The 25,864-nt window shown below is 50.1% G+C and overlaps 1 protein-coding gene across 2 annotated transcripts in view; it reads right to left on the bottom strand.

Annotated features, from left to right (window-relative positions):
- Positions 1-11,032, bottom strand: part of EPB41L4B (erythrocyte membrane protein band 4.1 like 4B) — a 139,867-nt gene extending 128,835 nt beyond the window's left edge. The window contains exon 1 of one of the 2 annotated variants that reach the window (XM_066256574.1): positions 10,121-11,032. In XM_066256574.1, the coding sequence (XP_066112671.1) occupies positions 10,121-10,423 (303 nt within the window). In that variant the 5' untranslated portion in view covers positions 10,424-11,032. The remainder of the gene's footprint in view (positions 1-10,120) is intronic. The other variant, XM_066256573.1, reaches the window with a different exon arrangement.
- Between the last annotated feature and the right edge of the window lie 14,832 nt (positions 11,033-25,864).

The raw sequence follows: 25,864 nt of genomic DNA, 5'->3' as shown, positions 1-25,864 counted from the left end.
GGCCTGGACCAGCACAGAAATCCGTAACTCAGATGAACGGATAGATCAAGCGTGGTCTATACATACACAGGAATATTATTCAGTGACAAAAAGGCCTGACGTTCTGACACAGGCTACACAGTACGGATGAACCTTGGTGACACCACGCTACATCAGTGGTAGTCAACCTGGTCCCTACCGTCCACTAGTGGGCGTTCCAGCTTTCATGGTGGGCGGTAGCGGAGCCACCAAAGTATAAATAAAAAGATAGATTTAACTATAGTAAGTTGTTTTATAAAGATTTATTCTGCCAAACTTAGCAAAAATTCGACATAAAGTACTTGGTAAGTAATTGTTATTATTATATGCTTTAACTTGCTGTAACTCTGCTTTATACGTTTTATAAAGTTACTTCCCTACTTTATAAATCACCATTACTGTGGAACCGGTGGGCGGTTAGAAAATTTTACTCCTAACAGAGATACAAAAGTGGGCGGTAGGTATGAAAAGGTTGACTACCCCTGCTCTACATGAAAGCAGCCAGACGTAAACGCAGAAGCACCACCTGGTCCACTCAGATGGTCCCTGGAGCAGTCAAGGTCACAGAGACAGCAGGTATGTAGAATGGTGGGTGCCCTGGGCTGGGAGAGGGAGAAATGGGGAGTGGGTATTTAATGGGCACAGCGTTTCCGTTTGGGAAGATGAGTCTGTTCTGGAGATGGATAGACGGTGGAGATGGCTGCCCAGCAACAGGAGTATACTTTAATGCCACTATACGGTACACGTTAAAATGGTAAATCTGATGTTACATTTTACCACAATTTAAGAAGTCCGTAATTCAAGACAAGTGCAGCAGAACAAGAGAGCAGGTAAGATAATAGAGAGGGACTGTCAGACCTATCAGCGGCCAGGGCACCCATAAGACAGAAATGGACGACATTCAGATCGCGAAGCAGGCACGGAAGGACCCCCCAGAGCTGAGAGCTGCTGCCCGGGCATCACCTGCAGAACCAGGCAGCCCCATCCTCCTGGCCTGCGGCACACACGGCCTCTCCCCTGGGACCCAGCTCAGTGCTGGGAAACAAGGAAGCTCTGGGTGGTCCCACCGGCCGCCCAGGACCCTTGAGAGATCATTTTCCAGTTCCTAACTTCAAAAAGGAAAGGCTGGGCATTCCGCCAGTGATGACTTTGGGCAAAGGAGCCTGCAAAAAAAAAAAAAAGTGCTGAGAAATTGAGAAATGGTAAGCAGGACCCCAAAACCAAGAGACTGAAAGGCAAAGAGGTTGAGGAGAGATGGGGGCTTTTATTGTACGAAATTATGATCTGCCGAATCGAATCGCAAAGGATTCTGACCTTCCCCAGGAGTTCCAAAGGGCACACGTGTCCAACAGGAAGGCTGGGTGTGCACAGCATGGGCTGGGGGTGGGGAAGAGCACTGGGAGATGAGTCAGGGAACCCAGTTCCATTCTGGCTCTACCACACTTACAAACTGAGTGGCCCAAGGCCATCCATGAGACCACGCACACACACACAGGATAATAATACTGCTCAGAAGGTGGCAATTAAGGGAAGTAACCCAGAGATTCTGCCAGCCTTGGAGGTAGGACTTCCAACAGGTGAAGATTCCAGGTGCTTTGCTATCAACCTCCAACCCCAAGAGACAGGCAGGGCAGGAATTGCTCACGTCTCACACTCTCACACAGACTGAGGGGTGAATCTAAATAATTCAGAATAAGTACAGAAGAGGGTATCAAACTGATGAGAAGTGTCAGGAAGGCCTGCACGGGAGGTGAAAAAAGGATACAGACCAGGATTACAAAACAAAGTGAAACCAACCAGTTACTACATAGCAAAATGAGAGTAAGTAAATGCTTCTCTTTGTGATAATTTTAACCTGGTTCTTTAAAAACAAAAAAATTTTTTGTGTGTGTTTATTTTAGCAAGAGAAGTAGGAGGAGAAAGGGGGAGTGGGAGAGGGGGAGAGAGAGAGAGAAAGACAGACAGACAGACAGGAACATCATCTGTTCCCATATGTGCCCTGACCAGGGATCGAATCAGCAATCTCCTCATGCCGAGAGGATGCTCCATCCAACCAAGCTATCCAGCCAGGGCAACGTGGTTCTATTAAGTACTTTTTAAAAACCTACTTCTGACCTCAGTGTTGAAGAATTATGGTCATCAAACCAGAAAGCACTCTGGGAAAACCTACACTCAGAGGCTCGGGACCTTGGGTCCCCATCTACCTTGGGGAGGTGGGGGGCAGACTCAGCTCTCACCCCCACCGCCACCCCCACCCCCACCCCCGACAGCAGGAACACCTTCCCGGACCACAAATCTCCAGCCAGACTGTCCAAGCTTGAAGCTAGGGTACCTTTACTAGCTACCTGACACGGGCAAGTTTCTTAACCCATCTGCTAACCCCAATTCTCCCCTCTACAAATCAGGGATAACAGCAGTAACCACCAGTACAGTTTCTGTGAGGATCCGACAACAAGACAACCAACACTTACTTAGCACAGTACCAGGCAAAATGCTCAGTAAGCCTTGGCCCTCGCTCAGTGCTCAAGACATTCCCAATCTTCAAAGCTTCCTCATTCGTACTGTAAAATTCAGGGTTCACAGCCAGGGCTGACAATCCTCCCCTACTCCAAGGAGCCAGAGCCCAGGGAAGGGGGTTTCCTGGCTCCCACGCTCCAGCGTTTGCACCTGCTGTGTCCTCTCCTCTAACACCTTCCAACCAAAGCACATCTAACAGCTGAACTCCTATGCATCCTTTGGAACAACCGGATGTCACTTTGGGCATCAATCCTTCTCTAACTCCACCCCACAGTTCAGCTGCTCAACCCCGCACGATGCTTTCATTTGGGGTGAGGAGTTATAAACACCACCGCCCCTTCTGGATGGGAACTACCGCATCCTCCCTCCCGTAATGCTTAATGTAGGTAAGGACTCAACCGGCCTTTGCTCACTGAAGAAAATATGCCGCAGGCAAACAAAAACATTTGGGAAAACAATGAAAAATAATCCGGAAATCAAAATCAAGTGGGTCTAGTAAGATACATCCAGCTCTAGAGAAGCCAGAGAGGTCGCAGAAGGGGATTGAGCAGGGGTGGGGGTGGGGGGGACACCTGGGAGGTCGCAAGGCTGCCGCCCACCTGTGCCAGATCAGCTGTAGCTGGTAGCAGGGCGTGGGCAACCCAGGGCAGGGATGAGAGTAGCGACCATCCCAAATCATAACATAAGCCATTGAATGCAAGGGGCCTCTGTGGCCTTTAACCTGCAGGGCCTTGACCCTGCCAGAAAGCAGAGGAGGCTGAGGGGAGGGGCTCTGAGGATGGGGGGCTTGCTTCGCACCCAGCAGGGCGGCAGGTGGCACACCACTCAGGACAGCCACTGAGGACACCCCCTCCCACCTAACCGTCCCAGGGAATGTGAGAAAAGACACACAGACTCGGGGTCTACGTACAGTTCCTATTCAATTGTTCAGCAACCCCTATAAATTCACCACTGTGTCCAAGCATACTGAGATCTGAAAACAGATGGAAAAGGTACAGATGGGTAACACACCACAATCTTAACAGCGAGTTATCTCTGACGAGGTTTTAGATGGTGTCTGAATGTCTCTTGCTTTCCTATATTTTCTAATCATTCTGCTAGAAACACGTTCTAGTGGGAGATGAAAGTGAGGGAGGAAAGCACACGCCAACCTGGAAAAAAAACACCGAGAGGGATCGGCAGCTGGCTGAGCCCGCAGGCAGCTGCCAGGGCTGGAGGAGGAAACGGCGCAGGCAGACCAGGTTCCTGCAGGGGAGAGCGCGCCATCCGGGAAGAGTGGAGGAGGCAGGCAGGGAGCCAGGCCTTGGAGAGGATCAACTGTGGGAGGAGGATTTCTGTGGTTACACAGTGAATTTTTCCCCCAAGTCCCTGTGCACAAATTTAAGGGGAAGTTCTACCTGCCCCCGACCCCCACCACCTTTTGCTATTTCAGAATAAAACAGACCTGTGCCTTCATCCACAGCCGTGCGCTAGAGACACCTCAGTGAGGTTATGAGATTATGCACGTGAAAGTGCTTAGCCAGTTAATGTTTGTTGGGTTGTGGACCAGTGTGGGCTCACGTGACTGGCCCTGGGGAGGCTGGACAGACTCCCCGCCAGCCCGCACTTGCCCCATACTAATACTGTCCAGTAAGTGTGGGACCAGAGGTAGAGATGCACCTGCATCCCATCTGGGAAGGATGCTCACCACCCAGCCCTCCTTTCAAAACAAGGTGTTTTTAAAAGTGCACTAACTCATGACCCATGTGGGTATCCAAAGCTCCCCCCTCCCCATGGTCTTATTCACAGTCTGGGAGAGGTGAAGGCAGGGTAAGCACTGGAGGGCCACCCTGAGCTAATAATACCTTTGCACAAGGACAGGAAAAAGCAAGCCACCCAGAAACCTGGGATAAGGCAAGAGGCACACGGCAATCAGAACCTTGGGAGAGGGCAGAAATAAGGCGCCACCATCTTCTATTTCCTGGGGCGTCTTATAATGGTCTTCCATCTCTTCCCGCAGCTGAGGTGTAGCTACTCTTGCCCTCCAATAAGCCTCCGCCTTCCCCTACCCCCATGTACTCCACTGAAGCCACCTGCAAACGGCGCAGGCACTCTGCCCCTTGTCCCGGCCAGGCCCTCACCACCAGGCACCTGGACTACTGCCACAGTCTAATTGGTCTCGAGTCCCTCCTCCCGTCCAGCCTCCACTCTGCTGTGGTGAAAACGGGCTCCCTAAAGCTCCATCTCTCAGCTCAAGATGACCACTTCCCTCCCCCGCCACACTGCCTACAGCAGTGTTCAGCGCATGGGGGGGCTGCCCTCTGTTCCCACAGTTCTTCTAGAGCCAGTGTTTTCTCAAACAATGAGAAGAGACCACGTTCACGAGAATGACCCGGGTAGAGGCAGATGGATTTAAAGGCGGGCGCACCAGGCATGCTCCCTGGGCCCCGAGTTCTGAAGGGCCCGCAAAACTCCCAACTTGACGCTTTTTTCTAATGACACCAAGTTTGGTTTCATATGTGCAATTTTAACATTAATAGTACATTATTATTTTTTATGTATTTAAAAATATGGTTAACAGGTATTTTCATTTTCCCTGTCTCTCTTTTTCTTTTTTTTAAGGGGCCCAATATTTTCTTCTGCGCCTGGGGCCTCAACTGACCTTAACCCGCCTCTGCACCAGGGATACTTGTTAGAAAGTCCAGCTCTCTGAACTACTGAATCAGAAATTCTGGGCATTTTTTTTTCTTTTTTTTTGTATTTTTCTGAAGTTGGAAACAGGGAGGCAGTCAGACAGACTCCAGCATGTGCCCGACCGGGATCCACCCGGCATGCCCACCAGGGGGTGATGCTCTGCCCATCTGGGGTACTGCTCTGTTGCATCCAGAGCCATTCTAGCGCCTGAGGCAGAGATCATGGAGCCATCCTCAGCGCCCGGGCCAACTTTGCTCCAATGGAGCCTTGGCTGCGGGAGGGTAAGAGAGAGACAGAGAGGAAGGAGAGGGGGAGGGGTGGAGAAGCAGATGGGTGCTTCTCCTGTGTGCCCTGGCCGGGAATTGAACCCAGGACTCCTGTATGCCAGGCCGATGCTCTACCACTGAGCCAACCGGCCAGGGCCAATTCTGGGCATTTTAACCAGAGAAAAGAAAATCCCAGGTGACCTTTGTGTACACCGATGTCAGGGAACCCTTTGGCTGGAGTTTTCCATTGTTTGGGGAAATGTGTCCTACTTGTCACTGCCAGGAACATACCCTGGCCCCTGCCATGACCCTGTCCTAGGACTAGGGGTCAGACCACCTTCCCACCACTGATCCCAAGCTCATCTCCAAAGGCCAATCGGGGTTCCCACAGTAGCCCGTTCCAACTCTTTGCTGCGTAACTTAAAGGTAAGTCACTTTCTACTCACAGGCCTCAGTTTCCCATCCACACAGCGGGTGGGACCTGTGCCGTCTAGGGCCTCGCTCAAGTCTAAGACCAGCATGTGATCTTTACCTTGTATCATGTATGTCTTATTGGATCCAAGTTCCAGTCCTAAAGTCCTAGGAAGCTGCATTTTTTTAGGGGGGGGGGATGTTTTTTTCTCGCCCAAAGCGAACCTTTTAAGAACCATCTCACATACTACATCCAGCTTCCAGTTTCCCCTGAAGGAGAGACGAGCAATGTAACCTTCCTGGCACAGCTTTGGTTTGTGTGTGTGTGTGTGTGTGTGTTTTCTTTAATGGGCATTACTAGAGATCTTCCCAAACCCTTTCTCTAGGCCAAAGAGAAGGCATGAGAAGTAAAGATTGCCACCTACCACGAACCCAACCCTTCAACACCCTGCCGGTGACCGAGGACGCCGGTCTCCTTCTTGTTCTATAATCCTCCCAACGACCCCATTTTAAGAAACCCGAGGCTCAGAGAGCTTCAGTTGCCCACGGCCGCCCCAGGCAGCCTGCAAGCCTCAACCACGGCTCCGCGAACCCCGAAACTCCCCATGTTTGCACTGCACCCCTGTGAGTCAACGCGGAGCCTCAGAAACAATGGGGGCCACGGCGCCAGGAGCAGTACCGGCCAACAGAGCCGTGCCCTCCGAGGCGTCGTGGGAGTGCTAACCAGCCAGCCACACATCCTAACAGCTTTCCACACAGAGCTGCTGGAAGGCTGCACGCAGGGGAGGGGAGGGGAGAGATGGGGCTGAGCAACAGCCGCACGAGCAAAAGCGGTGCCAGGGATTTAGTCAACAGAGAGCTAATATGAGTCAACAGCGGGTGCCGCTGCCAAGCGCACGAATGGCATCTTCAGCTGCATTAATAGAAGGAGAGTGTCGAGGGCAGGCTGAGGGAGTCCGGCCCTGCTCGGCCCAGACCACACCTGAGGGCTAGGCGATCGAAGGAGAGGCGCCTTCCACGGCAAGACCAGGCTTTCTGAAGAGGAATGGCTAAGAGTGGCAATCCGGTTGAGAGCCACGGACCACCTTGGAAGCTGGTTTTTAAAACCATCCCACGTGAGACTGCATGTTAAAAAAAAGATCCTTTAATTCACACTTTATCAAGGACCGAGAAACCACCGGCTGTCCACAGCAAAGGTGAAGGACATACAGGTGCGCTAGGGGACGAAGCTGACCACCCCAAGGGGGCTCCAGGCCCTGCCCGAGGAGGGCTGCTGCTGCTTCCCTGACTGGCTGTAACAATCAGGCTGTGGCTTGGCCAAGAAGTTAACACACTAGGCATTCTAAAAATGCACAAGGGACACTGGATTTGAGATCCTGTCGTCTCAAATGTCAAAGTCTCCAGGAAGTCCTCCCAGTTCCCGCAGGCTGTCCATCCCCAGGACCTGCTCTGGGTGAGCCTGGGCTATTATCTAGCATCACTTAGAATAAAAATAGACGTTTCCCAAGAACCCCACGGCCACCCACCGCTCCTTCACCTGTCTGTACACAGCACAGCGCTTGGCACACTGGAGAAACTCAATCAATGTTGACTGAACGGAAAACTGGGGCGCCCTGGCACACTCACCCTGAACGAGGTAGGGGGGCTGTATGCAAGGCAATTTCAGAACACAACTGTCCTGACCAGAGCTTAAAAAAAAATGGCTTATGACTATGCAGAACCCCTTTTAGTATGCTTAACAAAGACATTCTTGAAGCTAACACCACCAGAGGGTTTTAATTACAAAGGAGCCATAGTTAGCTTGGCAAGAGCCTGTGGAAGTGGCTGGAGACAGAAAATCCAGCTCAGGGTTACATGTACGGCGGCCAAAGGTAAATCCAGCTGTGCGCCAGGCAGCCATGCAACACCGGGGGCCAGGACGTGGTACAAATCCTGGGACGCAGAAGAGGAGAATAAGGACAAGTGGGGCCAAATGCCAAAAAGGACAGAAAAGGGAGCCTGGTGAAACGGGTCTGAGGAAGGAGCAGACGTGCTACAGAACCTCGTAACTCCCAGAATTAATACAAGAGGTTAAGACTCGGATCTGGGAAGACGAGCACAGGAGACTGTGGTGCAGGTCTAATGCCTGATAAATCTTTCAACTGGTGAGCCATGCTCACGAGGGGTCTTTCTTCATTTTTCCTCCCTGAGAGCTCCCATGTCAAAAGTCAGCATTTGCTTTTTATTTGCCTCTGGAGAGAAGGGGGGGAGAGGGGATGAGAGGGGGGAAGAGGGGGAGAGAGAATAAAATGTAGGATTCACTAAATCACATCTTAGAACGTCAAAATATCTGCCATCATTAGAAAACCTGGTGAGTTCTTTGTAAAACAGCCCTTTATAAAGTGAAGAAACCTTTTAGTGTTAATTAACACCCCCCCCAGAAGGGTTCCACCAGCTGTAATAAGTCTGCATTCCTACCTCCACCTGTTCATTTGTGTACCTGTTTGGGTTTAGTCACCACACATGCACTTTACTCAGTTTGCATTTTTCACCCTAGAAACACCACTTAAGCCTGTCTCACAAACCTGACAGAAGGAATACATTTTATAAACGAACCATCCCCAGAGAACAGAGAAGAAAACCATCGGCAAGGAACACTGTCAAAGTTCCCAAGGAGAGCATTTCTTTCCCAGATCAGAGATGCAAAATGCGCCACATCCTCTCCACACACAAGCTGCCCACTCCACAGGCAGCCTGCTCCCCTCTGCTCTCCTCCCGGCTCTCCAGGCCTCGTCTCCCAGCTAAATAAAAACTAGAGAGCCTCAATCTTGGGCAGCAGCAACGTTTTAATGCTATTTTAGACAACAGCTCCAAAGCACCGGAATGTTGGCTCCTTTTCTATGAATAAAAAAAACCCCAAAAGGGTATTATCATAACAAAATGATATCCTATGGAGAGCACTAGGAGCCACAAAAATAAAATTGCCATAAATTGAAACTGTCTCAAAATTAAATCGACACAGGGAAACAGTAAACCCCAGGCCAGGCAGGCTCTGATTTTCCCATCTAAAACCCTTCTGTGTTCCTAGTTCTCTCCTGAAGTCCAACAAATTTCTCCCACCCAAGAAGGCCTAAAGGCTTTTTTTGGAAGTCCGGGAATGTTATTCCCCCCCCCCCCCTTGAAAACCCTGGAAATGATCTGTAACATTTATCTAAAGCTCAGTCTCTGCTGTGTCCTCAGTCACACCCAAAGATTCCCAAAGGCACCGTCTGCCGCAGCGCCGGGTGCACAGTAGGCGCCCCATTAATGTGTAGATTTGATTTGATCAGATCTGGCCCCTTGGCTAGAAAGACGCGTTGGTATAGATCGACGCCCTGGCGGAGACAGCACTGCCGGCCTAGCTCTCTACTGGAGAGGGCGGGGTACAACCACCTGTGGGCGGGTGGCCGAGGACTCAGGCCCCGGCGCCGCCGCCACCCCGAGGTGCCTCGGAGGCCCCACGCACGTAGACCTGGGTAAAGTCCGGCGGCCAGGCCCCGTGGGCGCCCCGGGCCCGACTCCCAGTACCCCAGCAAGGGCTCTGCGAGCTCAAAGTTGGCCAGATCCCAGAGAGTCGATTCTAGAGTTAGCTCCCAAGTCTCCCAACCCCCTGCAAGTAGGCGAGCCAGAGGGGCTCTTTGGAATGGAGGTGGGGTAGAACACCCAGAGGGGATCCGGAGACAGCCGAAATGGTCCCCGGAATCCCTCCCAAACCTGGGCATCTGCCCGGCAGCATACTTGGGGGCTTCTCCTCCCTGCGCTCTCACCAAGGTCTGGTGGTGACTTTGGGAGGGTGGGGGGCAAGTGGGCCATGACACGGCAGCCCCGCATTGCTTTGACGTTTTCTAACCAGTAATCCAGCACAAAGAAGGACCCAGCTGTAATATGGGGGGGGGGGGGGGGGGCGAAGGAAACACCTGTCACCCGCGCCAGGGGGCGGGGACTTAGTTCTCGGAACTCGGGGAGTGGGTGCGCTGGGGAGAGTGAGGCCCAAAGGACGAGGTGGGGAGCCAGAGAAGGAGTAACCCAGCAGCACCCTGTGCCAAGGCGGGGGCCCCTAAAGACCCGGACAGGGTGGCTCGAGGTTGAACCTGGGTTAGAGTGCTCTCTCAGAAGGGAGAGGGGATCCCCGGAAAGGTGCAAGGGAAGGGTCCCAGAGGGAACCATAGGTGAAGGAGCGCGCGGTGTCAGCGCCCCGGACTGGTCCCGTCACTCACCGGCAGGTCCACGCTCACTTCGGTCCCGTCCAGCAGGAAGACGCGGCAGTAGAGGGTGGCCTTGGTGGCGCCGGCGGCAGAGATGTGCACGGCCGCGCCGCCCGTAAGCAGGGGCCCTCCGCCGGCCGGGAACACGCTGCCCCCAGGCGCGGCGGGCAGCGGCGAGGAGGCGGCGGCGGCCGGGCCCCCCCGGAGCCCCCCGTCGCGCTCGTCCCCCAGCCCGGCGGCCCCGCGCCCTGCCGCGCCCCGCGCGTAGAGCTGCATCGAGCGGCGGCCAAAGGTCCGGCGTAGGAAGCGCAGCATCCTGGCTGGGGGCGCCCCCTGCCTCCGCCCCTTGCGCCGCCGCCGCCGCGCCGCCGCCCGGGAGCACCCCGCGCCGCCGTCAGTGCCCGCGGCCGGCCCCGCCGCCTCTCGCGGGCTGCGGCCCGGGGCTCGCTCCCGCCGGGGCCGAGGCCGCGCTACGGCTGTCTGCGGGGCGCGCCGGCCGGGCCAGCGCCGACTGCGAGTGGCCGCAGGCGGGAGGGCGAGCTCCGGGCGGCCCCGGAGCCGTCCCGCCGCCGCCGCCGCCGCTCGCTCTCCCGGGCCGGGCCGGGGGGCCTGCGCTTGCTGCCGAGGGACCGCTCCCGACGGCCGGCCGCGGGGGGCCCGGGGCCGCGGGGGGCGTGGGGGCGGGCTGCTGGAGGCTCCCGCGCTGCGCGTCGGCCGAGGGCCAGCCGGAGCAGGGCGCCTGCGTGCTCCCGGCGCGCTCACTGCCCCTCGCCGCGCCGCACCCGGAGCCCGGGGAGGCCCAGCCGAGCGCCCGCTCCCCAGGCACCTTTTCCTGCGCCCGCAGCCCCCGCCTCCCACCTGGGAGGCTGCACCTCCAGCTACCACCGCCGCCGCCGGACTGCAGCACGCCCTCCTCCCTTGGGGCTGCGCCCGGGAATTGCAAACCGGGTCTGTGCTGCCCCCTGCCGGCCCGAGCGCCCCCTGCTGCTGTAGGTGTGCTCACGTGTGTACACGTAGGTGAGCACACACGTGTTTCCGGCGCCCCGAGCCCAAGAGACGCCTGAGAGTCTCCCCTTGCCTAGTTAGGAAAACAGGGCTGTATGCTCTCCGAGAAATCTTACCCGGTGGCCAGAGAGAGAACAATATTAAGTGAATTAAGGGCCCTCCTGGGCCCTCAGTTTCCCCTTCTGGAAAAGGAGAGGGTGGACCAGGTAATCAACAAAATCCCTGCTACTTAGTTCTGTCAGTTTAAGATCTCAGCTGTTAGGGCCCTTTCAGCCATTATAATCCAATGGGCTCATTAAGAAACCGAGGCAGGACAAAAAGAGGGAGTACTTTTGTAACCATCTACGCAGAAAAACTCTAAAGGAACTCGTGTCCAGTATTGACTCAGAGGCCTGCATAAATAGCCATCACCCAGAAGACTAGCAATGGTTGGACACGTTACTAGGAAGCAGGGTAGAACTGAGGCTCGTGAAAGAATAGTGCAGGGCACGCTGGGAATATCAGAGGTGGAGGGAGGTGTTGATAAACAGTGCCCCTCAGGTGTATAGGTTGGAGGGCTGCTTCAGGGAGAAGTGGGTTGTCCAGTGTTGTTGGAATGAATGCAGAAGAGGAGGAGGCTGAAAGGAGGTCAGGCCTCTTGAGAGGAAAAACACTACTTTTTTTGTGCCTGACACTGTGCTAAGCCCTTTCCATTCATCATTTCACTTAATCCTCCGGACAACCTGGTTCGATAGGCACTTTTATCCTTATTGGACAAAGGAGGAAATTGAAGCTTAGAGAGCTTAAAATAAGCCTTGCTCCAGATTTCGTGGTTAATAGGGACTCGTGCACAGGGCTTCAAAGCTGTTGCTCCTAACTGCTGCCAGGTTGAGGCATGTGGCATGATTGGCAAGCAATGAAGGTTTCTGAGAGGCCTGGACAGGGGCAGTGGCCACAGCAAAAGGGACAGAGAAAGAGGGAGGGATGAACTCAGGAGATATTCTATAGGGGGGGGGGATATATTTATTGAGGATCAGGCATGATCTTAGGTGATTTCCTGGATGATATTTTCATTAATCCTCTTTCCAACCCTTCCACCAGGTTGTTCTTTTTATCCTCATTGATTTAGGTGTGGTTTGGGGCTTAAGAGAAGTACTGTCCTTGCCTGAGGCCTCGGAGCTCCTGAATGGCAGCAGCCAGTATCGTCCCTTGTTGCTTAGTGTTCCCTGTATGACTCTACGGGAGTCTAATGTGTGACAGCTAACTCTGAGGGGGCATCGCAGTCGGCCTTCAGACACTCACTTTGTTCCCCTCCCCACAAGACTGGACATAATAGAATGCCGTCAGCAAACTGGTGTTCAGATGTAGCCCAATCTGCTTCCTGGTTTCGAAGCATAGCCCATTTCCTGCTACCTAACCCAGGAGTGCTGTGGTAGAGTGAATAATGGCCCCCCCAAAGATGTCCACATCCCAATCCCCAGAACTTTACATAGCAAAAGGCACTTGGCAGACATGATTAAAGTAAGGAATTGGAGATAAGGAAATTATCCTAGGTGACCCAGGTGGGCCCAACATAATTACAAGGGTCCTTGCAAGAGGGTAGCAGAAGGGTCAGAGTCCGAGGTGAGTTGACGTTGGCAGCAGAAGTCAGAGTGATGCATCCAGGAGCCAGGGAATGTGGGCAGCTCCTAGAAGCTGGATAAGGAACAGGTGATCCCCTAGATATTTCAGAAGGAGCACAGGCCTAAAGACAGAACTTTTTCTTAGTCATCATCGTATCCCACCCAGCACCCTAGCATGCTGTCTGGTCACTAATCATTCAATAAATGCTTGTTGAATGAATGCAGGGTTTCATTTCAATGTCCTGATGGCCCCTTGGGGTAGAGGTCGCCGTTGCCTTTTAAAGATGGGGCAAATGAAGATTGGAGCGGAGCCTGGACTCACACTCACGTCTCCTGACACCAGATCCCGTGTCCTGTGGACAGTATCACGTCTTCAAAAATCACCTGGAGACTCCAGATTGCTTTAGTTTTACCTGTGCCTCCTATGTGTCAGACACTGTCACCTAATGGATCTCATTCAACCCTCATCACAATAGTGATTTAAGCACTTCTTTCTCCACCACTCCAAGGAGAACCAGAGGTTCAGGCCGTCCTTTGATTAAATTTCATGCCACCCCAGCTTCAATCTCCGAATTTCAGATTTGACAAGCAAATTTGCATTTTGTCTGCTCCTAGTTATGTACTTTCATCTTGGCCTTTTTGACCTAAAAGTCTCTAACCCAGCGTTACCTCAGCTTTATAACCAGCCCTTCAAAAGTTTTAACTGCCATTTCTCAGACCTCCGTGCCCAATGTCAATGGGTCAGAAGTGCACATGTACCTGGTTGTCAATACATGGCTCTTTGATGGGCCTTTTGGTCCTCAAACTATAATTCAGAACCCCCAGTATGTCTCCTGTGGTTTTTTGTGGTTTTTTAATTTTATTTTTCTGAAGTTTGAAACAGGGAGACAGTCAGACAGACTCCTGCATATGCCCGACTGGGATCCACCCGGCATGCCCACCAGGGGGGCGATGCTCTGCCCATCCAGGGCATTGCTCTGTTGCAACCAGAGCCATTCTAGCACCTGAAGCAGAGGCCATGGAGCCATCCTCAGCACCCAGGCCAACTTTGCTCCAATGGAGCCTCGGCTGCGGGAGGGGAAGAGAGAGACAGAGAGGAAGGAGAGGGGGAGGGGTGGAGAAGCAGATGGGCGCTTCTCCTGTGTGCCCTGGCCGGGAATTGAACCCGGGACTCCTGCACGCCAGGCTGACACTCTACCAGTGAGCCAACCTGCCAGGGCTTTTTTTTTTTCTCTCAAACCATCTTGGGCTGAAGTTCTCAAGAAACAGTCTACACTAAACTGCAGGTCCTTTCCTTGGTCAGAAATAGTAGCTTGATTTCCTCAAACTCCAGGGCAATATTTGGAATTAAAGCCCTAAAGTCACCTTCTTGCCTTCTCCTCACTACAGGTAGGATACCACTTCTTTACCCACTTCCTCAGGTTCAGGAGAACTTCCCAATGTCCCTCTCACCAGGACTACAGAGCTTTGTGTCATCAGAAAACACAAGAGTTCCTTCCACGCTTCCTTCCTTCAGGGTAGTCTTACATGTTAATTAAACAGCCCCTGTCCTGTCTCTGAGGAACTCCTTTCAGAAATGTGCTATTTATCCCTATCCTTTGTTTCCTGGCTCCTTTCCTAGACTCAATAAAAGTGTGCCCTCATTCTGACTCCTTTTCTTTTCCCATAGAACAAGATTACACTTTAATGTATGTTCCTATTTACTCCCTTGTGAATTTTTCTTTCCATAAACATTTATTGCGCTCCCGCTGTGTGCCACAAAGCCTTTTGTACCTTTCCAGTAAATATAGGCTTATGGGGCCAGGCAAAATGGGTGAAGGCAGTCAACTGTGTGGTGATGGATGGCAACTAGACTTACAATGATGATCATTATGCAGTGTATACAAACAGTGAGTTACAATGTATACCTGAAGTCTATATAACGTTGTATACCAATTTTGCCCCCAATTAAAAAAAAAAGCCGACTTATTCTTTCTGCTAGAGTTTCACAATAAGAATAACTATTACTAATTAAAGACTGTCGCAGTGTCTGCCAGCCTAGTGTCCATTTTTCCTTCTTTGGGTTACAGAGTTTGGATTACTATGCAGAACTATTTCTTCCACCCCACAATCAGAAGAAGCCTAGTGGTCTAGGTGAAGCTGATTCCACCCCCATTTCAGGCATGGCACATGCGCAGGTCTGGCTACTCAGGGCGCTCCAGAGTGGGCGGCACCTCATTCCGGGCCAATGAAGGTGAAGGTCAGCCCTGACCCTCTTGTTGAAAGTACTGGGAACCAGCAGTGTTAAGCCTGGAGCTGCTTGTCATGGGCCCACTGTGACACCACATGGAGAAAACCCGAGGATGACAGCAACACAAGTAGCAGCCAAGGGTTAGAGAGACAGAACGTTCTGGTGACAATATGATTTTGACTACGTGGATCTAGCCTGAAGCTACGCCCTGGAATTTACAATTTTAAGGAGTGAATCAGCTTAGAGCGGAGGTTTTCCAGATCTCTCTCCCAAGCAAGCACAGGGCATAAGCTTTGTTTTGAATGGGCACCCACTTTATTCATGTTTAAAGGACTCTCCTCCAAGCAAATAATTAGCAAAGTGGTGCTTGTCACTGAGGTGTACAGAAACAAAGGGAGAGTTAATAAGTCATCTGAACTTTTAGATTCAGAAATGGCAATGCCAGAAGTACTTTTTTGGTGACTACATCTTTGTCCCAAATATATATATTTTAGCCAATCTTTCCCCCTGTGCTAGGTCATATTTCTGGCTTCCTCCTCTGTGTCAAAGTCCTAGATGTCTATTCCACACATCTACTCTCTAGCCCTCTGCCTAGACTCCAGAGGTCAGTATCCAGGAATGGGAGTATCTCCCACTTTCCTGACGCCACCTCTGGCATGGGTGTCCTCTAGCTGAGGTCACATTTCTTCCCTGAAGGATGCGCATCCTGCTTTGGGGAAAGCCAGGTGGCTCTGATGCAACAGCCCCAGCATTATACTAAAGACGTGCACAGAGAGGGGAAGGGGACATGTTCATAGCGCCTGCCCACCCTCCTGCCTCCCTGCCTACATCATCAACATCACCCCCTCTTGTTGTACATTACTGATGAGCTTGCCTGCCCCTTACTCTCTCATAGCCAACTGCTTTCCTTTTATTCTTTCCTCTCCACTGGTGATGCATCCAGGAGCCAGGGAATGTGGGCAGCTCCTAGAAGCTGGATAAGGAACAGGTGATCCCCTAGATATTTCAGAAGGAGCACAGGCCTAAGGACAGAACTTCTTCTTAGTCATCATTGTATCCCACCCAGCACCCTAGCATGCTGTCTGGTCACTAATCATTCAATAAATGCTTGTTGAATGAATGCAGGGTTTCATTTCAATGTCCTGATGGCCCCTTGGGGTAGAGGTCGCCGTTGCCTTTTAAAGATGGGGCAAATGAAGATTGGAGCGGAGCCTGGACTCACACTCACATCTCCTGACACCAGATCCCGTGTCCTGTGGACAGTATCATGTCTTCAAAAATCACCTGGAGACTCCAGATTGCTCTAGTTTTACCTGTGCCTCCCATGTGTCAGACACTGTCACCTAATGGATCTCATTCAACCCTCATCACAATAGTGATTTAAGCACTTCTTTCTCCACCACTCCAAGGAGAACCAGAGGTTCAGGCCGTCCTTTGATTAAATTTCATGCCACCCCGGCTTCAATCTCCGAATTTCAGATTTGACAAGCAAATTTGCATTTTGTCTGCTCCTAGTTATGTACTTTCATCTTGGCCTTTTTGACCTAAAAGTCTCTAACCCAGTGTTACCTCAGCTTTATAACCAGCCCTTCAAAAGTTTTAACTGCCATTTCTCAGACCTCCATGCTGTCCAATGGAACTTTCTGCAGTGATGGAACCATCCTAAATCTGTGCTGTCTAATACGGTAGCCACTGTCAGTCACATGTGACTGTTGAGCCACTTGCAAGGTGGCTGATGCAACTAAAGGGCTAAATCTCTAATGTCATTATTTAACTTTAATTTAAATTTACTGCTCACAAAAGTTAGGGGATATTTCGAAATGAATATGAAGCAATAAAATATCCCCTAATTTTTGTGAGCTACCTATGCTTAGTGGTCACCATATTGGACAGTGCAGGGTTACACCTCACCCACGTTACATACAGCAGGCTCCATCTCCCATGCCTATTGGGCAGGTCTAGTTCTAGATAGTGACCCCTTTTGCTCTGTCCCAAACTGTCAACATTCACCTCCCCAAGCCCAGCCAAGTCACAAGGTATGACAGCTTTCATCCTACTTGCCATCAAATCAAAAACCCATCTTCTGCCAAGGTGGTCAAAACCAAGGTAAGTTGTTCATTTGGGTGAAGCCCTTAGCAGCTGGTAGTGGTGGTAGAATGTGCTTTTGAAAACCTGCCACAACTCAGAGCAGAAGCAGCATTTCAAAGCAAGGGTCCCATGACTCGCCTGGGTTAACACTGTAAAACCAAGATAAGAGACCCCAAACACCAAAAGAACCCTCCTCATCACATCCTTCTCTGTTGTAGACCTCAAGTTCTAGTTCTGGCCGAAGAAAGCGCATTTGAAGAGAGAGGAGGGAGTGGGTGGAGTTGGATGCGTGCCATGAGGGTTTGAGAGGAATGGGGCCCAGGGAGCGGAGCAGGCCAGCTGGGGAGAAACTAGGGGTCGTGGTGGTCTTGGGGAAAGTGCAATGGTGGAAGCAGTGAATGGAATACATGGTTCAGAGAAAATGCGGGCAGGGAAACAGAGGTGGTAAAGCCAGACCACTCATTTGAAAAGCTTAGTATCAAAGGGAGGCAGTGAGTTATCAAAGAAAGAGCATGGGACTTCTGCTGAATTCTAGTCTGAGACTCACTTTTCTCATCTGTAAAATGGGTGAGTACTACTAACCCCAAAGTTTTGTTACGATATTAGTGATATGATGTAACAGGTAACTGGTGCAAAAAAATGAAAATAAAAAACTTTATAAACTGCAAAGTCATATAAAAGTACCTATGAGGCGGCCGGAAGAAGGAGGGGATAGGGCAGTAACTAGAAGGGGCAAGAGGGCCAGCAAAGGTTTGGAGGACATGGTTCTCATCCAAATGCAAGAAAGAAAGGAAGAAAGCTGTGGGGAGGGAGAGACCACAGGGATGCGAGGATGTCAGAGGACGGACACAGACAGAGGACTTGCATGAAGAAGGAGTAAATGGCATTTTCTGAAGCTGGCAGGAAGGCTGGGCCAAGAGAAGCCGGGTGGAGCCGAGGGTAGACAAATGCTTCTCAGAGGCACCCTGCTCTTTCTTCCCAGGGGTAGTATAAAAAGGATAACGCTTCTTTATGCTGTGCGGAGATTTCTGGTTTACGAAGTGCTGTCACAGACATGACCGCATTTAATTACCCTGCGTGACAACCCTGGCTGTGAGGAGCTCTTACCCCGTTTATAGCCGTGGAGCCCGTGGAGCCCGTGGGTCCCACGGCCCCTCGGCCGGGCCTCCCGCCTTCCGGGTGCCCTCTGCAAACTGAAACCCGGCCCTTCCCTGCAGCAGCGCCAGCTCCAGCCCTCCCTGACTCACTGGGCGGGGCCCCGGGCTGCTCTTCTCCCCAGAGCCGGTTTCTGACCTTCCTTTCGCACTCCACCCTGTCTTTTATCCCCTCGTCTCCCTCTCCCCTGGCCCCTTTCTCCTTTTTGATTAAACTGTTAGAAATAAAGGCAGGGGTTTTAATGATATTAAGATGGGAGTCACTGGAGACCTGCCCTGCCCTGACACTCCCTGCTCTGCCCAGAGATTCCCAAGGGAACGGAGCACGAAGGGCATGTGGTAGGAGATACAAGCTGGGCTTTGTTTTGGCCAGGCCTGCCGCGTGGAAAGCCCAGCCAGAGCTCCCTGCCCAGGCTGGGCTGGGGCCCCAAGGCCTCCTCTCTCCCAGAGCCCTCCTTTGTCTGGGGTCCTTCCTTCCTCCCGGTCAGTAGCTGACTAGAGAAGCAAAGGCGACTGTACTTAGGTGTGGGTGAGAGGAAGAATCACATTCTTGTGTGTCTTTTTTTTTTTTTTTTTTAATGCTCAGTGACCCCACGCATAAGTAAACTTGACCTAACTGTCGCCCTGGAATCTGACCAATCAGATTAGTATTCCATCTTAAGGTGGAGAGCAGACAGAAGTGGCAAGGAGACTTTCCTGGTGCGGGGAGTTGGGCAGGGCCTTTCTACTGACAATTATGGCAGTCTGAACTAGAAATTTCTAGAACCTCCTCCTCCCTCATCCCTCCAACCCCAAGTTGTCCGCAGCCACTGCTTTATACCCTGGACCATTCCCGCGGCTTCCCCTGCGGTCTCCCCCTCTCCAACCCAGCCCTTACCCAGCCCCCAGAGCAAAAGGAAGTCAGCCGAGTGGTTCCCCCATTTATAACCTTTACAGCGGGGCTGATGACAAGGGACGCTGGCAAAAATGACAGTTCTAGGAGACTGGAGGGGGGCCTGAGGCCAGCTATGTTTCACATCTGGACAAATGCCACATAAAGATTTTTAGCCAGCCTGTATGTGCGCAGACACTTTAAATGTCCAGCCTCTATGTGCTGAATGCATTTTAAACCAGAGCTCACCCTCATCCTTGGAGACCTTGTCTTTTGGTGGCTCCCTGTTATCTACGGGAAAGGGCCATTTACTCTGGCCCCACCTGCTCCTGCAGCCCTGGGCCCTGTCATTTCGTCCCCCCATCCTGCACTCGAAATGCTTGCCATTTTCAGACACCCTGAGTCTCCCTTCAAGCCTTTATATGCAGATTTATCTCTCTCAAATGTATCTTCCCACCTGTAAACTCTTATTTACCCTCAGAACCCCACACTGGCTCCCTTTCTAAAGCCCTTTCTGACTCTAGATAGACTGGGTTGCTTCCCTTCTCTGTCCCCTCACCCTACCATAGGCACATGCGTCCCCCTCCACCTCATACATTGGGCAGCCTCTCTGTGCTAAGACCTGTCAGTCCTGGCAGATTATAGATGATGGTAGCTTGGACTGGAATGGGGAAAAATATAGGCTGAATTGAGAGGTAAACCCAATATGATGTGGTGATGGATGGGCAAGGGGGACGAGGGGGGCAGGTGTCCGGCGGGGGGTGGGGCAGGAGGGTATCTGGCTGGTGTGTCCCCTCCCCCTTCCTTCCAGACTGAAAGCTCCTTGAAGGTGGATGGAAGGAAGCATATCTTGTTCACCTCTTCCTCCCCTGGCCCGCACAGGGTTAGTGGGGGATTCATCCAGAATGGGGCGGGCTGAGCCTGTTGGGACAGCAGTATCAGTGAGTCTAGCCAGGAGGGGCTGTGAGGACAGAGGCAGAGAACAGAGCCAGGCCTAAGGAAGGGGGAGGGTCCCTGCTGAGTGGTCCTGGGTGTGTGTTCTAGAACTTTCCTCACAAGTTATCTCAGTGGTTGGCTATCTGCTCCTAACAGGCTTGCCCACCTCTGTAGATGGGCCAGTGCCCACTGGATACTGGAAAGTCTGCAGTTTGAAAACTAACGTTGATACTGAATTCTCAACTCCTGCCCACCTCCCTCCCCTCGACCTTAGTTAAGTCACTTCTTCTCCCTGGGCCATCGTGTCCTAGTGGTGCGCTCTCTTCTCGCCTCACAACTGCTCTCTTTTACACACACACACACACACACACACACACACACACACACACACAGTGGCTGGCTCATATAGATGTTCATTAAATACCCGTAAGGCCAGGAGCCGCCATCGTGGCCATTCACATGTAGGTCACATTGGATTCGGACAGTCGGTAAAGAAACAACGGAGCCAAAAGCTGGTGGGCCATTGTCTTTAATCCTAGCTTGCACCTGGCAGGCAAGTAAAACACACATTGGGCTCCAAAATCCACTCACATTCAGTGCTCACAAAGCTACTGACTTATCCGAGTTTCCTAGAATCAAAGGTTTCTAGCTCACCAGACTTATTCACCTTTGTTCCCCATCTCCTTCCTTCACTCTGCACAAACTGGCTTCTCACTCAACACTCCGCCATCTTGGCTGCTTCTCCTGGCCTCCTCCACGAGGCCTTTCTCTGCTCTCCTCTGCTCTCTGCTCTCTCATGCTAATCTCAGGAACCAAGAGAGCAAGCTCCCGTTCTGTCCCCATTTTATAGTGTAGAAATCAAAACCTTTAATCCAATATACAAAATAGGGAAGTCTCTAATACAAAGTCACTTCTCTGAGGCATGATTGGATTGTACCACCCCACATCAAAAAGGGTGAGAAAGGCTTAGTCCCAAAACCAAGCCCCAGGCTACAACGATCTTGCCTGCCCCCAACACACATTAATATCACCTGGGCAACGGCCTCCACGTGGGCAGCGTCATCTTTAACAAAGTGAGCATAATACATTTTATCTGCCCAACAATACCCATGGTCACCAAGTGAGAGCGGGCATCGGACAGCCCAGCCCAGAAGCATGGCTCAGAGGTGGCACGTGAATCCTGGCTGTGTTGCTTACCTGCTGTGTGACCTTGTGCACAGAATCTGAGCCCGCTCACCTGTGTTCCTCATCTGTTAACAGGGCATCCTAAGGGTATCTAGCTTACAGGTCTATTGGGAGAAAGAAACAACAGGAAGTATGTCAACTATGTCTGATAAGTACTTAATAAATGTTCATGTAATTATTGATAATTTTATATACATTAAAAAAATAAAAACCTTCTGGGTCAGAGCCTAGCTGGCCTGGCTGGGGGCCCAGGGAGGAAAGGGACCCCGAGCTTTGGACAAGGGAGTGGAGGGGAAGTCAGTGGCCCAGGGCCTTTGGCCTGGGGGTTGGCAGGGATTGGGAGAGAGGAGAGAAGAGACAGAAAGAGAGGGAATTAAAAAAGAAATAGTCAGAGAGAGACAGAGAGAGACAGAGAGAGAAAGCCACCAGTGTGGTCATGGAACGGCCGTGAACAGAAACCCTGCAAACCGGTCTGGGCAGTCCCGGAGCCAGGCTGGGTCAGGCGTGGCGGCAGCATCCAGAGGGAGCGGCCTGCCCGTAGCAGGGCTGCCCTGGGGCGATGCCCAAGGCCGCCGCCTCCTCCTCCTCCTCCTCCCATCTGGGAGGCTGTCAGGAGCTCTCCCGGCCTGGCCTGTGACAGCTCTTCTGAGTCTGGCAGAGGGAGAAGACTGCGCTAGGGAAATCTGGGGCACACACTCTACTACGAGAAAGCCGTGCTGCTTCAAGTCTGACAGAGCTGGAGTCCCCGCTCCGCTCCGACAAAACCCAAGTGCGAAAGGATGTGCTTCTGGTACACGGTGCCAGACCAACAAGAGAACGAAGTTGGACCTTTATGTTATACTATCAGTGAAAATGAACTCAAAATGGGCCAAAGATCTACAGGTAAAAACTAAAACTATAAAACTCTGACCAAGGTAGTTCCTAGATAAGGGTCCACAAAATAAAGGCCCACCTCAGTGGCCCGGCCCACATCACAGTTGTACACCTGTGTTGATCTGCACTTACGGGCAATGTCTCACTGCTATGGAGACCTCACAGGTATCTGTCACATTGCTCTGGCTCATTTAGGGTAAAAAACAGAACCTGCCAGCCTTAGAAGGAGATCGCCAACTTCCTAGCCACACGATGCCCTTTCCCACCTTGCCTCCCCTATAAGACTGGCTCTTGCTCCAAATCCTTCAGGAAGAGTACCTCACTGCTATGAGGCCCTGTCCTCCCCCATCCAAGGAAAGATTTCCCTTAAAGAGAGGACTTCAAACTCATTATAAGTTGTATTATTTTTGTCATTTGATAACTCCTAGAAGAAGACACAGGGCAAAATCTTCACAGCATTTGACAGTGATTTCTTGGCTATGACACAAGTACAGGCAAAAATAAAAATAAAAAAGAAAAAGGAAAACGTCAATAAATTGGACTTAGTTCAATCAACATCAGAATGAGAAAGTTTTCTTCATCAGAGGACATTATCAAGAGAGTGAAAAGAAAACCCACGAAATGGGAGAACATATTTGCAAATCACGTATCTGATAAGGGGTTAATATCCAGAACACATAAAGGACACCTAAAATTCAATAATAACAACATAAAAACCATTCAATTCAAAAGCAGAGAGTAGGCAAAGGATTTGAAAAGACATTTCTCCCAAGAAGATACACAAATGGCCAATAAACACATGGCAAGGCAGGGAAATGCAAATCAAAACCACAAGGAAATAACACTTCACATCCATTAGGGTGGCTATTATAAAACAAAACAAAACAAATGGCGATAGGGATGTGGAAAATTTGGAAACCCTGGGCATTACTGGTAGGAAATAGAAAATGATGTAGATGCTGTAGAGAACAGCTTGGTAATTTCTCAAAAAGTTAAACATAGAATTACCTTATAATCCAACAACCCCTATTAGTTCTATGTACCACAGATACTTGTATAATATTCATAGCAACATTACCTACATTAGCCAAAAAGAAGCAAGCCCTAACAGATAAATGGATAAACAAAATATAGTCTATCCATACAATGGAATAGTAATCAGCTACAGAAATATGGATGAAGTATGGATACATGCTACAACATGAATACATCTTGAAGGCTTTATTTTAGTGAAATAAATCAGACACAAAGGACAGATATTGTATGACTCCGCTCATATGAGAGAGACCTGGCATAGGCAAATATATAGAGAGTAGCATGTGCAGAGGGACAAATCAGAGGTTATCAGAGGCTGTGAGGAGGGATGAATGGGAAATTTGGGTTGAGTTTCAGTTTGAGATGATGAAAATTTCTGGAAATAGATGGTGGTGATGGTTGCACAACATTGTGAATGCACTTAATGCCACTGAAACGAGTACTTAGAAATGGCTAAATGGTACATTTTATGGTATGCATAGTTTACCACAATTTAAAATGAAAACCCTTCTTTACCATATACAGTATGATTTTGGGTAAGTTGGTTAAGTGCTTTGTGCCTCAGTTCCCTTGTCTGTGAAATGAAAGTGATAATTGGGATGATTACATTATTAGATAGCTGAAGTGCCTAGCAGTGGTCGGCAAACTCATTAGTCAACAGAGTCAAATATCAACAGTACAACTATTGAAATTTCTTTTGAGAGCCAAATTTTTCAAACTTAAATTATATAGGTAGGTACACTGTTATTTTTATTTTTTTTTTTAAAGAATTTATTTATTTATTTATTTATTTTTTTACAGAGACAGAGAGAGAGTCAGAGAGGGATAGACAGGGACAGACAGACAGGAACGGAGAGAGATGAGAAGCATCAATCATCAGTTTCTCGTTGCGCATTGCGACTTCTTAGTTGTTCATTGATTGCTTTCTCACATGTGCCTTGACCGTGGGCATTCAGCAGACCGAGTAACCCCCTGCTGGAGCTAGCGACCTTGGGTCCAAACTGGTGGGCTCTTTGCTCAAGCTGATGAGCCCGCGCTCAAGCTGGCGACCTCGGGGTCTCGAACCTGGGTCCTTCCGCATCCCAGTCCGACGCTCTATCCACTGCGCCACCACCTGGTCAGGCGGTACACTGTTATTAACTTCACTAGGGCACTCCTAAGCTGGCCAAAGAGCCACACTAAAGAGGCCAAAGAGACGCATGTGGCTCACAAGCCGTGGTTTGCCGACCACTGGCCTACTAGGGCATAGTAGATGCTCAAATGTTATTTTCCATTATTACCTCTTATTGTCCCCCAATTAAAAATAACTATTTATCCCCTTGATTATAAAGCTAACACATACTCATTGTGAAAATATCTTCTCAGTCAATATCTAATAAGGAGAGACATAAACTCTTAATAACGTAATCCCACCATTCAAAGAAAACAGTTGCCATTTCTTTTCAGACATTTTTCTCTATTTTCTCATATATATCTCTATTTTTTCATATATAATTTTATTATTAAATAAACAGCATTCTGTAGGTAAAACAAAAAAGAATAATATAAACAGATTTTAAAATAAAATATCATATAAAGCATAACATGACAGTTTAATAAACAAACACAGTAGTCTATCAATATATCCATATTCAAAACTTTTAAGCCAACTTAGAATGGTCTGTATGATTTGGTATCCTTGCTCTCATACATTTATATTCTAGTGGTGGTGGGGTTTGGAGGTGACAAACAAGTAATCAATAAAATATACATTTGTTTCTAAAGAAAAATGGGACCCTTTTTTTTTATACATGCCATGTTGTAGCTTTTCTTCTTACACCACAAAATAGCTTTCCCACACGCTTATTTCCTTTTCAAATATATTATTTAAAGCATTTCTTTTTTTACTGATATTAGAGAGAGAAAAGAGAGAATCATCAATTTGCTGTTCTATTTATTTATGTATCCCTTGGTTGATTCTTGTATGTGCCCTGACCAGGGATTGAACCCATGACTTTGGCCTATTGGGACAACACTCTAAACAATTGAGCTACCTGGCCAGGGTCTTAAAGCATTTCTTAAGACCTGCTTGTGTCTTATCATTGTGTATCGGTTCTGAAGAGGAGTAACTGCCATGTGTTTCCACGCTCCGGTATACTGAACACTGTATGCTGAATCCAGTATGGTGAATTCAGGCTGCATTTTGTGTAGGCGTGACCTCTGTGCCAGGGCAGGGTTTCTCAAAGAACCTTCTTCAAAACACCATTCCTGGCCTGACCTGTGGTGGCGCAGTGGATAAAGCATCGACCTGGAAATGCTGAGGTCACCGGTTTGAAACCCTGGGCTTGCCTGGTCAAGGCACATATGGGAGTTGATGCTTCCAGCTCCTCCCCCCCTTCTCTCTCTCTGTCTCTCCTCTCTCTCTCTTCCTCTTTCTCTCCCTCTCCTCTCTAAAAAATGAATAAATAAATAAATAAGTAAACAAACAAACAAAAAAAACACACCATTCCTTCAGTTTGCTTCAGCAGACAAAGATTCTATGGCAGGCCAAATGGATTTGGGAAAGATATCTCGTACCATTTTCCTCTTAGAATGTTCGCTGAGCATTTGTTAAAGGCACGTTGAAGGCCCTGAGAAGTCCTGCAGTTAGAAATCGGTTTAATCTTGTTTAATCCAGTGTTCTTATTGTCACATGACCACTAAACACTGGTGGCCACATACCAAAGTGTCATGGTGACTGGACAGCATGTCAGTTGTTGCATGCAAAACACAGCTGGAAAATGATGGAGGTTGAACTAA

Source organism: Saccopteryx bilineata, chromosome 2, assembly GCF_036850765.1.
Source record: "Saccopteryx bilineata isolate mSacBil1 chromosome 2, mSacBil1_pri_phased_curated, whole genome shotgun sequence".
Lineage (NCBI taxonomy): Eukaryota > Metazoa > Chordata > Mammalia > Chiroptera > Emballonuridae > Saccopteryx > Saccopteryx bilineata.
Note: the sequence above shows the minus strand (reverse complement) of the source record. Positions and strands in the feature narration are given on the sequence as shown.